Source organism: Corythoichthys intestinalis, chromosome 14 (assembly GCF_030265065.1).
Source record: "Corythoichthys intestinalis isolate RoL2023-P3 chromosome 14, ASM3026506v1, whole genome shotgun sequence".
NCBI classification, from domain to species: Eukaryota; Metazoa; Chordata; class Actinopteri; order Syngnathiformes; family Syngnathidae; genus Corythoichthys; species Corythoichthys intestinalis.
Window position 1 is genome coordinate 14,652,885 of NC_080408.1, and position 17,061 is coordinate 14,669,945.

General features: G+C 40.2%; 1 protein-coding gene across 2 annotated transcripts in view; it reads right to left on the minus strand.

Moving 5' to 3' along the window:
- Positions 1-325: 325 nt before the first annotated feature.
- Positions 326-17,061, minus strand: part of LOC130929344 (neurturin) — a 47,334-nt gene continuing 30,598 nt past the window's right edge. Inside the window, exons 2-3 of one of the 2 annotated variants that reach the window (XM_057856439.1) lie at positions 11,336-11,621; positions 326-1,445 (exon numbers count right to left, since the gene is read on the minus strand). In XM_057856439.1, the coding sequence (XP_057712422.1) occupies positions 1,015-1,445; positions 11,336-11,594 (690 nt within the window). In that variant the 5' untranslated portion in view covers positions 11,595-11,621 and the 3' untranslated portion in view covers positions 326-1,014. Of the gene's footprint in view, positions 1,446-11,335; positions 11,743-17,061 lie in introns of those variants that run through there. The other variant, XM_057856438.1, reaches the window with a different exon arrangement.

Here is a 17,061-nt window from a genome sequence, read left to right on the forward strand (position 1 = left end):
CACACTACAGCCAATGTTTAGAAGGTTAAACAAGTCGGCGCCTTTGAAATTTTGCTTCTCTGGCAAGTTCAAAGCAGCTCCCTTGTCACTCATGGTTAAATTTAACAAGCTGCAGCTGCCTGGTGAGAAAGAAAAGCACCAGGAGGGAGAGTGAGAGGCTGTATGTGATCAGATGGGACATTTCTATACAACCCTGCATTTTTTTTAATTGAAAAAAAATTCGCAATAGACTAAGGGTGCAATGTTTGAAGCGCGAAGTAGCGAGGGATCACTGTACACGCATTACACTCCAACCACACTCATTAGCATTTTTTCCCACCCAATTAAAAAACGCTGAATAGTTTTAATAATTGTAATAACATGTGAATGTATCTTTTCATAGTGGAGGTGTATCGGAAAATATTTGAGAGGCACTAAGTTAGAGGTCTGAGCACTAATTTGACTTTGGCTGGCATTACGTTTTTATTGTTAGGGTCTGTGGTTTGCAATGGTATCGGACAGGTATTACGACAGGTTTTAGAGTTTGGATTGAAATATGAATTAGGGACGTGGTTATGATTGATTTTTGCTAAATAAGCAATCCGTAGTCTAATATTCTCTCGTGGATCTTTTCAATGTGCTATACACTATGTTTAGCCTGAATTTGCCGCCAGTTCTCCTCCTGCTTGGGGTCAAAAATGTTGCCAAAGATATTTGGGCTGCGGTCAGAGCGCGAGTTGTCGTGACATTATGAGACTACTTGGGCTGTGACTCACCATTAGTCACAGTTACACGGTACTACGACAACACATTGCACGTGTAATGACACTACTTAGTTGTGACACCATATTTATACAGTGTTACTACGCAGATAGAAAAGAACATACAAAAATGCATTATAGTTATTTCCTGCCCGTGTCTGTTGTTTGTATCCTTCTGAATGTATTCCTGATCTTGAGTTTGTATTCCACAGTTTTCCATGTTGAAGGAGCTTAGAGCAGCATAATCGAGTATTTTTTTTTCTCCCAGGCGGGGTCATACACAACCACAGTTCTTAGCTGAAATGTTCTGTATGGTGTGGTAGCGGCTTCGGTTGTCCAGGAATGAAAAGTCCTTCTCGAAGGCGATGGGCCGGCAGCAGGGGCCGTTGCCGACCTTGTCCTTACGTCCCTTCTTCCGGAAGCCTGTCCGCATCATGTGCTCCATCGTGATGTCGTAGTTGCGCCTCTGTGCCGTGCATTTACCACTGCAATATCGCAGCATCACCGTCTCGTCGCTATCATAGCCAAGGCCCAGCTCGCTCACCGTCAGCTCCAGCTCCCTCACCGAGCAAGGCTTAGCCCGCCGGGCTCTTTTAGTCCTTCGGGTCTGGCTTTGATCATGGCTTTTCCGCCTCTTCCTGTCCAGTAAAGTCCCCACCACATGCTGAAGCTCGCCATCTGTGAAGCTCTGGAACATCATGGACACTGGAGAGAAAATGCCAGAACAACAGGTGAGTTGATGTGTCAGAAGTGTGTGCAAAAAGAACATTCCTGCTAGAGGTTAGGGGTTGATACGGGTTCAATTTGGGGATATGATTGTATGATGGTGTTAGCTATAAGGTTTGGGTATAGCTGGGTTTTAGTTGTTTTTAATCGTTAGAAGAGTCCTATTCTGCTGCTCGTTCTGTTATTTTTCTGTTACATAGCCCAGGTGTGTTGCAGTGGGCTGCACTCCCTGTTTCACACCTTCGTGCAATCTCATCAGCAGAGTATTTAATGTCTGGCAATCCAAAGGCCCTTTCAGACATATGCTGATCTCTGGTTAAATCCAAGGATTTAAACGGATAGCCCTTATGTCTGAAAACAATTTCCTGGGTCGACTGACATGGAGATGACATGGACATTAACCGGGTCGCGTCCTAGTATAATGTCCAGGATTAGGGTTAGGATTTGGGTTTAGGGTTAGAATTTAGGGGTTAGGGTTAGGGCCACATGACATGAGCTCAGCTGCATATGTGAAAGCAGCCATTTAGTTCGCCGGTAAACAAACATCGCAATTATCAACATGGCAAACTGGGGAGATAGCAAAATTAAACTGGAAACATCACGAAATTAAAATCTCGCCGTCTGCCTTCCCCGCACAGAGAGCACCGAGTCACCAACACGGGACAAGTCTGAAAGCGTCCAACCCGGGTAAGTGGCTCAAGGTCTTCGCCAATTTGCAATCTTGTCACCTTTGCTGCTATTCTTGCTATATGCACGTTGGTCATGCTTCGGATTTACTTATTGCAGCTCTTGTTTGGAATCCTCTACCTTGTGCAGGTATTTGAGTGTTGGTTTGCTTGGAATCCTCTACCTTGTGCAGGTATTTGAGTGTTGGTTTGCTTTCAGCCCTTCTGGTGTGGCACTGCCCATCGCTGTGGTTACCCTGCGGTTTGTTTTGTGATCCCCATCGACCTTTTGTCACGGACCCTTTTTGTTATCTCACTTTTCGCGATCGCATGTTTTTTGTGTTAGATAATTTTGTTTTGTCTGCTTTAGAGTCCTACCTTGCTATCTGCAAATCGTAAGAAGAGGTTGCTGGTAATTAGGGTTTTGCATTGTTGTGATGCTCAAATCCTTGTCTGGAACTCGACAAAACATTCTGTAGGTCCTGGTCCATTCTCTGTTTAAACTTATTAAAGTCATTGTCTTGTATCAGAATGGCCGAAACGCCAGACGCTTTGATATGCTATTCTTCATCTTTTTTAATTTGACACTTGGTAAAGCATCAAATGTTTTCAGTTTGATGTTCATAACCTTGCATCGCCCTTTTGAAGGGAAAGACTAGGGTTTTCTCACGTGCATCCCTGTGGAAAGAATTTGCTTTGTGAATTGATAACAAAAAAAATCCTGCCGCGTCACAGTGGAGAAAAAGGTTAATGAAAGTCAGGAAGTGGCAACCCGACATGGAGGCAAACATTTTGTCCATAGAGGTAGTATTTTAGCAAATCAAATGTAACTACAGAATTCCTAATCACCCTTTCTCATCATGTCATTAACACCAGAGTTCTCGATAAAAGCATTTTAAAAATGATAGCGGATAATATCGACTTCGGTTTTTCATGATCGGTTTTGGGCCAATATGCATGTTGCCGTCAACGTGAATGCGAAGCCTTCTGCCATTTGTTACAGCTTAGCACAGCAGTTATGCTTATTGACCAATAGATGTCTCCAAACTAAGATGCTTAGGATTTGTTTTATGAGCAGACCATTTGCATTCATGGTGCAAAAATTGAATGAAAAAAAAAAAAAGCACTGTGTGAGCCATACAGTATGTGCTATGATAGTGCCTTATTGGCAGTTTGCACTTGCACTTGATCAAAAATAAAAAAAAGAAAAGTGGTGGGCCGCTGGGGGTCCCACAACGTGCTGTGCCGGTTGGGGTGCTGCGGCTGTGGCTTGTGGGCCAGGTGGGCGGACTGGGTGGGGGGTGTGGGGTTGGAGGTGCGTCCCCTCTTCCCATCCCTGAGGGCCGGTTGATGGGAGCGCGGGTGGCCCGGGGACCACCCTGGATCCCGGGATTGGCTGTGCTGAGCCCCCCCGACCGGCGCCCTCTCTGGGCTGGCTGGATGGGGGCCATGGGTTGGCGCCTGTGCGGTGTCTCCGCTCGTCTGCGTGGCTGTCACATGTTTGATGGGACTCGTGTGCGGCTGGATGTGATTGGGCGCGCTCGTGTGGAAGGTCCCGGTGCCGGGACTGGCGGTGGGGCGGCGTAGGGTCGGCTGCCAACGGGCTTACGCTCATAAGGGATTCACATGATTACTGGGTTCTAGATCACAGAGCTGATTTGTGTACACTTTTCCGCTGCCAATCACTTAGCTTATAGACTTCCCCACCGCCTCCCCTTTTTTCCCTGGTCAACTGCCCCCCCACATGGTGTCAACCGGGAATACATCTAGCTAACGATAGCACCAACATATTAATAGTGTAGGCGTTCAATGTATTTCTTGTTGTTGTTTGTGTTTCTTTTCTTTCTTTTCTTGTGTTTCTTTTCTTCTCACCCCTTCCTGTTCGCTGCTTTGTCATAATAAACGACATATGTTGAATGATCACAATGGGAGTAAGTCATACTCTCAATGTGAAACATTAAAACTGTTCAGACCAACCGTACGACTTCCATTCTCCGTGTCAAACAGCAGAACAGGACAGGTTTAAGAAAAAAAGAAAAAGAAAAAGTGATGTTTTCACTATTTTGATTTCAACAATAAATATAGTGGTGCAATATAACATTTTTCTTATGATTTCATTTGAGGTTGTTCTTATTTTTCACAGAATGCTTTTTTGGAAAACCTTGAAGTTGTTACATTTATCATTAATAAATCATTCAGTGGGGCACCACAATACAAGTCGCCATATTAAGTCCACAACCGCGTATACTGGTATGGGTTTTGATTTCGGAAGTAGAGTTGGACAATATCGGGATATCAGTTAACAGGTCATTATCAGACGCTGGAGTCTATTAGTCTAGGTTCATACCACAGGTCTCAATGCACAAATCAGATTTTTTTCATGTTTTTCTGACTCAAGTCAGGCATTAACTTGACGGTCTGAACGGGACAGGTCGCATAAAAGCGGACCATTTAAATCCGATCTCGGTCACTTTCAAATGTGGTTAAAATCCGATCTGGGCCAGCAATTACATCAGCAAAGAGCGAGACGCACGGAGGACAGCAGCGATGGAGCTGTACATTAGCGTTAGAGCCTAGCTTAAACTGTACTTTTAGGTAAGAGGCGGGCTTTGCAACAGTCATAAATAAAATAAAATGGGCCGGGGGGTGGATAAGCCTGAGAATACTTGGTTTTCTTTCTGTGCGCCAAACGAGCAGTACAGTGTGTCAATATTGCTGACATGGCGGAGAGTCAGGGCAAAAACTAGAGATGTCCTTTTCAAAGTATCGGAATCAGCAAAAAAAAAATATCGGCCAAAAATGTATCACGTTAAAATATTTAACGCAATTAATGCATGCACTGCACGACCCACTCACACATTGTTGTGCTCAATCTGTAATGGCGCCGTTTTACCTATATAGTGAGATAAAAGGCTGCGTAAAATGAGTAGAGTGAATTTTGGCAGCCTTTGGAGCCTTTTTTTAATTGGCCTTAATTTGCCTTTAAAAGCCTTACAATCCCTCTCCCCACGATTAGAAATATCATGAGAAGCAATGTGGGGAAGCAAGGTAGCAATTGATCTTTTTCTTAACATCTTATGTTATTTCCCAAAGCAGAGAAGATATATCATTTGGTAGCACTATGCACAGACATGGTTCCACTTCCCATCATGCATTTGGGCATGGCTACAGTATCATTTACTGAAAGCTCAACAAATACACTAGATGGCAATATTTAGACACAATATACAAAGTCACAAGTCTTTCTATCCGTGGATCCCTCTCACAGAATGTTAATAATGTAAATGCCATCTTGAGGATTTATTGTCATAATAAACAAATATTATGTACTGTATGTTGAATGTATATATTCGTCCGAGTTTTATTCATTTTTTTCTTGATGCATTGCCAAAATGTATATGATCGGGAAAAATTAGCGGGAATGATTGGAATTGGATCGGGAGCAAAAAAAAAAGCAATCGGATCGGGAAATATCGGGATCGGCAGATACTCAAGCTAAAACAATCGTGATCGGATCGGGAGCAAAAAAACATGATCGGAACAACCCTAATTTAAACTTTAAATATAAACTAAACAGGGATTATTTATGTCTGTTATTTGTGTCCTCTTTTGGGAAATCAAAATATGATCACCATAGAATGACGTACAGCCAGCATGTGTAGTCATTTGTTTTGATGCTTCTGGGCATGCGGGTCAGTTTGCTGAGCGCATGTCAGACTGCGAGTTGGTGCGCATGCGTAATGCTTGAACGGGCTAAATGGACAAAGGCAGTCCGAACGGGCACGACAAAAAAATAAATATGACAAAAAAATCGGAATTGTGCAGTAAGACCTGCGATATGAACCTAGCGTTAGTGTGCATGTGCGTGGGTATAATTGACATAACAGAATGACTGCACCCAAAGCTGTAATTTTTTTGTGTTTAAACTAGGGCTGTCAAAATTATCGCGTTAACGCGCGGTAATTAATTGTTTAAATTAATCACGTTAAAATATTTGGCACAATTAACGCACATGTCCCGCTCAGACAGTATTCTGCCTTTTGGTAAGTTTTACAGCAAGGCTTTTTGTGCTGTCTAACAGCGAACTCTTGTGGTCGCTTTGCGACATGGTTTATTTTTTTCTTGCCCATTCAATATGGCTGCACAACGTCTCGGGCTGACGCCTATGTTGTAATGTTGTGCTTATATGATCCTTGGACAAGATTTGTCCGTAAGTATGGTTGTTGTAAAGAATGTACATATTATGTTAGTAAGCGAAATGTTCTATTTTTTGTATGAGACGCTTTTTGTTTATGTTTAGTGAACCTGTATAGCGTGCTAAGCTAACGTTCTTGCTAATGCAATGCTTGTGTACTTTTTTTTGTAGTTTTACGATGGTCTAAAGAGGACAATGGTTTGAGGCCATTTTATTAATAAATCAGATGAAAAAGGAAGAAGTCTGATTATTAAGGCGTCGTTTGCTAGCTGTCTAGCTTTGGAAAAAGTACACGCTTCGGAGTGAGAACAGCATAGACACATTTAAATGACAGTAGAGTGAAATGCCCACTACAGTCCTTATGTACCGTATGTTGAATGTATATATCCATCTTGTGTCTTATCTTTCCATTCCAACAATTTATTTTACAGAATATATATATAATTTACAAAAAAATATGGCATATTTTATAGATGGTTTGAATTGCGATTAATTACGATTGATTAATTTTTAAGCTGTAATTAACTCGATTAAAAATTTTAATCGTTTGACAGCCCTAGTTTAAACATTTATTATTTTATTAGAAGTCTAGGATATTTGCATACTTTGAGCAACTGTCTTTTCCTTGTCTTTCCCTTTAAATGCTGCAATCCCAAAATGTATGAGGTTTAAGGCTACATTTAAGGTTTTGGGTACATATACAGCATATTCTCAACGTCATGCCTCAATTGGATCTTTTCAAATTATAACTACCCTCAGGCATCAAATTGGCCAAATTCTTACGGTGTGACCCATCGCTAAGGCACAAAATTCATTTCCCTTAAGAGTGCCACTTTGGTGTTGACTGAGATTTCATTTTTGTACCCTGCAGTGTGAAAAGCTAGTTATAAAAAACACCCTGCAGAGTTAGTGAAGATAGTATAAGATGCAAACTATGGCATTAATCGCCTGCAGATTATTGTGGAACATTAAAACCTGCTCTAACGTGCTGCGGAGACTGCTTGTAGGGTGATGTCATGTAGCATAGCTTTCACATGTTTATTTGCCTCATCTGATCAAGTAGGGTAAGGTTTAGAGATACTCTGGGTAGGAATTAACCTGACGGTCTGAACTGGACAAGTCGCATAGAAGTGGACCGTTTCAAATCCGATATAGGTCACTTTCATATGATTTAAAATCCGATCTGGGCCACATTTTTGATGAATTTGGCTGTGGTTTAAACTCTCAATTCTCCTAAATCGGAATTCGGGTGACTGCTGATGATGTTAATTTTTATTGCTTAGCAAGGGTCAATTCGCAAGATGAAGTAGCGCAGGAAATAAAAACAAACGAAGGGCGGAATGAACGGTGGTGTGCCAATACATCGATTATTAGATTCATTGAGATTTGACACTTGACGATTCGATGACATAAATGTTCAAAAACAATGATTTTCCCGAATAACTTAATGACAGCCGCTGCTAGCGGAACGAAATTCAAGACATCTTAAGGGATGCACAAGGATAGGATGGCTGCAGCGGAAGTTACTGAGCGGGAGATTTACTTCTGTTTAAAAGAGAATAAATTTGTGTATGAGACAGGCAAGAACTGGGTCGTGCTTTTAGTCCTCTTCCGTGCGCAAGTTATGTATTAGAGCGAGAGGGGAACAGTGATAGTTCGTTGCCTTTTAGTTGTCCAGCTTTGGGTTCAAAACGTGTTATTTGGAAAACGTCCATAGTGTGTTGCTAAGTCCCTTATGCGTTTATAAGAGGTGAGTAGACGAACCCTCTTGTACTGTTTAGCCTTAATTGTTGTTTTTGAGATATTACTAGCTAGCGCTGTGCTAATTAGCAAATTCGCCAACGTGTATTTCCATGTCCATTTGTGCGTTTTTTGAAAATGTGGAGTTCATTCCACCAGTGTAATTTTTTTTGTATTGTTGAGAGAAATAAGTACTGCTTTTGAAACAACTAATGTTTTTGCTAAGGCTTTAAAATCTATTGTGTTAACGGGCGGTAATTAATGTTTTTTTAATTAATCACGTTAAAATATTTGAAGAAACTAACGTATGGACCGCGCCTTTTATTGGCCTAAGCTTTGGCAGTCACTAACAGTTATGGTTGCCCAATTTCCCATCATACATTTGGGCGGAGCAAGAGACGATCTTTTTCTGAACACGCTTAATTGAACACAACGCAGAACATATTGTATACCATTTGCAGCCACTACTGACAGTCATGGTTGCCCAACTTCCCATCATGCATTTGGGTGAAGCAGGAGACGTTCTTTTTCTTAACACGCCTAATTGAACACAACGCAGAACGTACTGTATACCATTTGCAGCCACTACTGACAGTCATGGTTGCCCAACTTCCTATCATGCAATTGGGCGGAGCAGGAGAAGTTCTTTTTCATAACACGCCTAATTAAACACGACATAGAACATACTGTATACCATTTGCAACCACCACTGACAGTCATGGTTGCCCAACTTCCTATCATGCATTAGTGAAAAAATAATATTCCTATCTCTCAAAAAATAATTTTCACAAAAAGAAAAGCGCTCAATGCAAAGAGAACTGGCATTCACAATCAAATAGCTATGCAAAATACACATAAATGTGAATAATGTTAATGGCATCTTGTGGATTTATTGTTATAATAAACAAATACAGTACGAATGTACAGTATGTTGAATGTTTATGTCCGTCTTGTGTCTTATCTTTCCATTCCAACAATAATTTACAGGAAAATATGGCATATTTCAGAGATGGTTTGAATTGCGATTAATTACGATTAATTAATTTTTAATCTGTGATTAACTCGACTAAAAATTTTAATCGTTTGACAGCCCTAGTTTTTGCACGTAATTGTGAAAAAGAGCAGCTTAAGGTCAGCTTTGTGTTGTATAGGCATGTTGGGCATAAGTACTGCCTTTAAAATGGTTAATGTTTTTGCACATTCTTGTACAAACATAAAACAAAAAAAGCATCTTAACAGCAGCTTTTTGTTGTAAGGGCTTGTTTCCATTGTTCCTGTTGAATCATTCGGATAATTTAAATAAATAATGGAGATTAATTTGTTTGGCTACTTTATTTATTTATAATGTACAATGCATCGATAATCGTGATCATTGTCAAACAACCGTGATCGTCGTTCAATGATCGAATTGTAGCACCCTGAATCATAATCGAATTAAATCGCAGGGTGTCTTAGATGGCACACCCTTAGAGGGAGAGTGAAGCAGGCATTCGGCTACTTCCATCACTCAATAGTTTCAATATAAATCCATGGACAGCAAGTTCACAGACCTCCGGGTAAATTATGTTAGCATAAATTGGCGCTTCTTTGTTGTGATGTATTTTTCTACATCTGCGCATGTGGGTCACTTTACTCCGTGCAATTTTGTGATGTGTCTATTATTGGTCTTCTACACATCCGCGACACTTTTCGGGCCGTGATTGAAAATGGTAGTCTGAACAGGCATTGAAAAAGACAAAAAAATGGATTTGTGCAATAAGATCTGCGGTATGAACCTAGCGTTAGGTTAGGTTTTGAGTTTCTGAATTGTGATCAAGGGTTAGGTTCCAGTTTAGCTTGGGTTGAACACTTTTATATACAGTGGGGCAAATAAGTATTTAGTCAACCACCAATTGTGCAAGTTCTCCTATTTGAAAAGATTAGAGAGGCATGTAATTGTCAACATGGGTAAACCTCAACCATGAGAGACAGAATGTGGATTTTTTAATTGATTTCCAAATTAGAGTGGAAAATAAGTATTTGGTCACCTACAAACAAGCAAGATTTCTGGCTGTCAAAGAGGTCTAACGTCTTCTAACGAGGCTCCACTCGTTACCTGTATTAATGCCACCTGTTTTAACTCATTATTGATATAAAAGTCACTCACACTCCAAACTCCACTATGGCCAAGACCAAAGAGCTGTCGAAGGACACCAGACACAAAATTGTAGACCTGCACCAGGCTGGGAAGACTGAATCTGCAATAGGTAAAACACTTGGCGTAAAGAAATCAACTGTGGGAGCAATTATTAGAAAATGGAAGACATACAAGACCGCCAGGGACTCAAATCCTGCACTGCCAGATGTGTCCCCCTGCTGAAGCTAGTACATGTCCAGGCCCGTCTGCGGTTCGCCAGGGAGCATTTGGATGATCCAGAAGAGGACTGGGAGAATATGTTATGGTCAGATGAAACCAAAATAGAACTTTTTGGTAGAAACACAGGTTCTTGTGTTTGGAGGAGAAAGAATACTGAATTGCATCCGAAGATCACCATACCCACTGTGAAGCATGGGGGTGGGAACATCATGCTTTGGGGCTGTTTTTCTGCAAAGGGACCAGGACGACTGATCTGTGTAAAGGAAAGAATGAATGGGGCCATTTACCGAGAGATTTTGAGTGAAAATCTCCTTCCATCAGCAAGGGCATTGAAGATGAGACGTGGCTAGGTCTTTCAGCATGACAATGATCCCAAACACACAGCCAAGGCAACAAAGGAGTGGCTTCGTAAGAAGCATTTCAAGGTCCTGGAGTGGCCTAGCCAGTCTCCAGATCTCAACTCCATAGAAAATCTGTGGAGGGAGTTGAAAGTATGTGTTGCCCAACGACAGCCCCAAAACATCACTGCTTTAGAGGAGATCTGCATGGAGGAATGGGCCAAAATACCAGCAACTGTGTGTGAAAAGCTTGTGAAGAGTTACAGAAAACGTTTGGCCTCTGTTATTGCCAACAAAGAGTACATAACAAAGTATTGAGATGAACTTTTGGTATTGACCAAATACTTATTTTCCACCATGATTTTCAAATAAATTCTTTAAAAATCAAACAATGTGATCTTCTGTTTTTTTCCCCCACATTCTGTCTCTCATGGTTGAGGTTTACCCATGTTGACAATTACAAGCCTCTCTAATATTTTCAAATGGGAGAACTTGCACAATTTGTACTTGACTAAATACTTATTTGCCCCACTGTATATTAACAGTATGATTGAGATGATGAAAGTGGATCTTACACTCTGAAAGTAGGGAGTTCATGTTGTCTGTTGAGCGTGTCCTCCGATGAAGACCCCCAGTCCAGGTCGCTGTCCGCGAGAGGGATGATGATCTTAAAGATGAAGGATGCTGTGAGTATGACCAGGAAGAGGAAGTTTGGTGTTTGGTCTTTGGTTTTGGGGGACCGGCGGTGGTGGGGGCCATGTTTCTAATGAGGATGATAGACAGGGCGGCGCCACAGAGCATGAAGGCAAAAGTAGCACTTTTCCATAACTTCATCTTAGAACGTGTAGGAGCATTGAGACACTGGTGAGAAAAGAAGGAAAAAATGTCAAACATTACTTAAACAAACAAAATAAATATGTAAATTGAGGTCTCACGGAGATTTGGGTGAAGTTAAGAGTTGGAAGTAAGCTGGGGTTTGGGTCATAATTTGGGTAAGGGTTACGGTTGCTAAATCAAGATATTGGGACACACTTGCATGGTATGGTTTTGTTGAGTGATTTATAACTTTTTTCCCCCTTTTTTTACAACCAGCTCTCAGCAAGCAGAAAGCAACATCTGGATTTTAACCTGGAGGATTTGATCACAAAAAGACAGAATTGAGTCAGTTTTACGAGCCCTATCAGTTACAACAAAGTGTATGCACAGCAAAGACCCCCACAACTTACCACCCACTGAAAAGGCTCCTACTTAGACCTCAAAACATTTTTTTCATCTGTGTTTTTGTATTCTGTTTTCCTTTTACCTTATCCTATTCAGGACATGTTGGGCATAAAGTGGCTTTCCGCTTTCAAAGGAAAACTCAACTTTTTACTAATCATGTCCAAAACATCATGCAAGCTGAATTTCTGTTAGTTTTCCGTAAGTATTGACCTGGGTTGGGTTTTAGATGACTTTCGGGTTGTCTTAGAGATGATGGTTAGAGAAGAGTTGGTGTCATGGTATGTGCAGAATTAAGGTTTTTCATATGGTCTGGTAAGGATTAAGATTTTTGCTTAAAGGTTACTGTTGTCAAGATATCAAAATTTTGTTCTCCAAAAATACGATACTACATATGAAAAACTCAAAATTATTATTAGAGATGTCCCGATCGATCGGGTCCGATCACGTCATTTTCAAAGTATTGGAATCGGCAAAAAAATATCGGCCATGCCTTTTTAAATATATATATATATATTTTAATTAAATCGTTTTCTAATTGTATTTAACGTCACAGACATAATATGTTACACTCATCCAGAGTCTTTAGTTTAGGCTTAAGGTAGAGTTATCAAATTTATCCCGATAACGGCGGCAATTAATTTTTATTAAAAAATGTGTCACGTATTATTTAACGTCATATTTAACGCAATTAATGCATGCGCTGCATGACCCTCTCACTCATTGTCGCGCTCAATCTGTAATGACGCCGTTTTACCTATATAGAGAGATGAAAGGCAGCGCAAAATGAGTAGAGTGAATTTTGGCAGCCTTTAAAGCCTTTTTTAATTGGCTAAAATAATGGCAATCCCTCTCCCTGTGATTTGAAATATCATGGGAAGCAATGTGGGGAAGCAAGGTTGCAATTGACCATTGTCTTATCACCTTAAGTTATTTCCCAACGCAGAGAAGATATAGCAATTGGTAGCACGTTGCACAGTAATAGTTCCACTTCCCATCATGCAATTGGGATGGCCACAGTATCATTTACTGAAAGGTCAACAAATACACTAGATGGCAATATTTAGTCACAATGTAGAAAGTCACAAGTCTTTCTATCTGTGGATCCCTCTCACAGAAAGAATGTTAATAATGTAAATGCCATCTTGAGGATTTATTGTCATAATAAACAAATACAGTACTTATGTACTGTATGTTGAATGTATATATTCGTCCGAGTTGTATTCATTTTTTTCTTAATGCATTGCCAAAATGTATATGATCGGGAAAAATTATCGGGAATGATTGGAATTGAATCGGGAGCAAAAAAAAGCAATCGGATCGGGAAATATCGGGATCGGCAGATACTCCAACTAAAACGATCGGGATCGGATCGGGAGCAAAAAAACATGATCGGAACAACCCTAATGTTTTTTATTAAGGCCACGTTTACACAACAATGATCCCATGCAAAAACGCAAAAGTGGTGTTTTGCCGTTATTTTAATTCCGTGTTTACATGACCTTCTTGTGTGTGGATAACTGCATGTACGCGGACGTGCAAAGTGCTTGAAACCTGCGATTTGCCAATGTGTAGGTGGCAGCACCACCAAAATTTGATTCCTGTGTGTAACCCTTCTCTTCTGCTGTTTCCTCTTTTGTCCTGGTCAAATGACAACATGGCAAAATGCATAAGGCAAAGAAATTTTGTGTGGACTGACGAAGAGATCTTGAATAATGTTGAACGCAGTTAGGAGTGTACAAGGTTGCGACTTTTCATACACTGTCGAACTGATCGCGTGTACTCACGTCATCAGTACCGTAATATAAGATGGCCCTGATTGTAAGACGACACCCTGTTTTTCAAGACTCAAGTTTCAAAAAAGATTTTTTGAACACCAAATTAATTTTTATACAGAAAATACTTACAGTACATCCGAAAAAAAATGATTATAACAATATATTTGAGACAAAAAGCATGTTATTTTGCCTCATTCAAATCTTAATATCTGAACATTTAAATATGTAAACTAAAGTGCAATCACATTCGTAAATGAATGGCTTCTGGTTTTTGAAATGTAAATAAACCAATCTATTGTGATAAAACAACAAAATTGAAATAACTGCATTAACCATCAAAGTGAAGTCCAACTGTAACTGGAGTCTTGAAACAAATCTGAATAAGGAATAACATTGCAATAAAATAATGCAAACTGGTTAAACTTGAGAGTAGCTGGGATCTGTCATGACAGAACATCGCTTCAATGATATCTGGCGCCATCTAGCGTCGTGAATGGGTAAAATGTCTAGATCGCAAATATAAGACGACCCTCTTTTTCAGTCTTATTTCAATGCAAAAAAACACCGTCTTATATTCAGGCCAATACGGAATATTCACCCCGTTCTCTGACGAATATATTGGTGCATTATCGCTTCCTACTGTTCCGGAGTATGGAAGTCAGTTCTCACCCAAAAACCTTTTGCCTTGTCAACTGTTTGGACGCCGATAGCATGGGGGAGTTTTTCAAGATTTCCAGGTGTTTTCAGCCCCCTAAAACTCTCTGGAAAGGTTTTTGTATTGTTACCCCCTATTGTTACCCCCTACCGGATAGAGGGTAACAATGGTGTCGGCAACCCAAAATGTTGAAAGAGCCATACTGGACCAAAAAAACCCCCAAAACACTCCATGTATTATCCTGAATCAGATGCACTTGCTTGAGGTCGATAAAGACACCTGTCCACCCCATACAATCAGTAAGACTCAAATTTGTAACATGGTCAAGACCAAAAAGCTGTCCAAAGACACCAGAGACAAAATTGTTGACCTCCACAAAGCTGGAAAGGGCTACGGAGCAATTGCCAAGCAGCTTGGTGAAAAAAGGTACACTGTTGGAGCAATCATTTGAAAATGGGAGAAGCTTAATATGACGGTCTATCTCCATTTCAGTGGAGCCCCATGTACGATATCACCTCGTGGAGTCTCAATGATTCTAAGAGAAGTGAGGAATCAGTCCAGCACTACACGACAGGAGTTGGTCAATGACCTGAAAAGAGCTGGGACCACCGTAAGCAAGGTAACTGTTGGTAATTAGGAGTGGGAACCTCTTGGTATCTCGCGATACAATATGATTTGCCAGACCCGTGCCGCCCATAAGGCGAGCTAGGCAATCGCCTAAGGGCGCAGCAGCGTCCAAAAGGGCGTCAAGAAACATATTAAAATAATATTTGATGATAGCGGTATTCAAAAAATTATACAAAACAATAAAACAAAAGAACAACAAAACCGTTCGTAGTAAGTCTTCAAATAATAATGAAATCATTTTTCTAGTGTGCCTTCTGCCCGTTTCACTTTTTCCTGTGATGCGATAATTTCACCAAAGACCCTAGTTTCACCACCCAGCAGACCAGCGAGCTACCTGAAGGTGCTATTTTTAGCCCCCGCAACTGAGCGACGTTACGGTGACAAGTCAACTTCATGAAAAGACAAAAGCCCTCCGGGTCAGAAGAAAAAGAAAGAAGAGAGCATAAAGGTGAAGAAAAACAGAGGTTTGTTGTGATGATTTTTTCAACAGCATAAGCACGTATACGTAGCGCAACTGCAAGCTAGCAGTATTTTACATAGAGTTTATATGACTTACTGCTAAAGCTAAATTATACTGTATCATCAGGCAGACTGTTGTTTTAGAAATATTTTCAGTATTCAGCCAGCAGTGGATTAGTTTCAGTTAAACTTACTCCCCCTTCCATTTTAGAGAAATTTGGACAAAGTGTATTGGGGCTAAAATTGTCTTGCTTATTTTCATGTGATGTGAACCACTTTTACCTTGTGTTAAATTGTGCTTTTCAAATAAATTTGCCTCGCCTAAAAGTGCCAAGGTTAATTAAATAAATACACCATTAAATATGCAATTAATAATTTCAAAGTTCTGTGGTATGGGGGACTAAAAGTGCCACGGATTAAAATGCAAACATTTGTTATTAAATGTGTCATTAATTCATTAGAATGGCGATCACGTTCATGTAAAAAAAAAATTCAAATTTAAAAAAAAACTTTTTGTTATCATATATTATTTTATTCATTATTATTGGATAGTCCTGTGTAGTTGCAGTGCTTCAAGAATTTATTTTCTTTTAACTACGCCCATCAAAGATAGTGGCCGGATCCAATAGACAGGTACAGTAGGCTGCAAGAATTTAGGCGCTATTATGGTTATGTCATGCTGGTTTCACAATTGACAGCTATTTGACTAATATAATGTAACATTCCACTTTCTTCTCTTTGTAGATGCTCTTCTGAAACATTTTCCTTCTATCTCTGTACATCCTGGGCCATCTTTTACAGCGAACTTATCCACATCAGCACTAAGTCCAAGCCCACCAAGTCCAGGAAAGAAGTGCACCTTCCAAAACAACTGTCATATGAAAGTGCAATAGATGATTTTGAATCAGTGAAGACAAGGTGAGTAAAGTTATAGGTCAAGGTGAAAAAAAAAGTTGCATTTTATAGTGTTCAGTGTGTCTTTATATAGGTTTGGGTGGGCGTTAATCATATTGTAATAATAATTATAATTCATTAGTTTTTTAAGTGTTTTTTAATTGGTGCTTTTGAATAGTTATTAGAGCTTTTCTCTTTTAATTTCTGCCCTTGTTCGGTGTTATCTTTTTTTTTTAATATATATAATAAATTACAAAGAGATAATGTGCTTTTTCAGTGTGTGTTTAAATATATGTGGTGAAAATGGTGGTGGTGGTGGGGGGGTCGCCAACAAATATGATGCCTAGGGTACCAAACTGGTCAGGAACGGCCCTGCGATTTGCGATACAAAGCTCACGATAACGATGATCTGCCGATATGATTACCGATACATTGGTCACGAAATCATTCTAGGATATTCTACAAACAACTAATAAACAGAAAAACAAGCTTCTGCTGTGAATTGGAATGAGTTTATCATTAGTAGACATCCAATCCATTTGAACTGGGAGGGTGGCAGCGAATGAACGAATTCATTCCCTGCCATCCCTCCCACTTCAAACGGATTGAACGTCTATGGCCGGTAGTGGCAGCCAATGCCAGGCAATGAGGTAATTTTGGGCCATTTAAG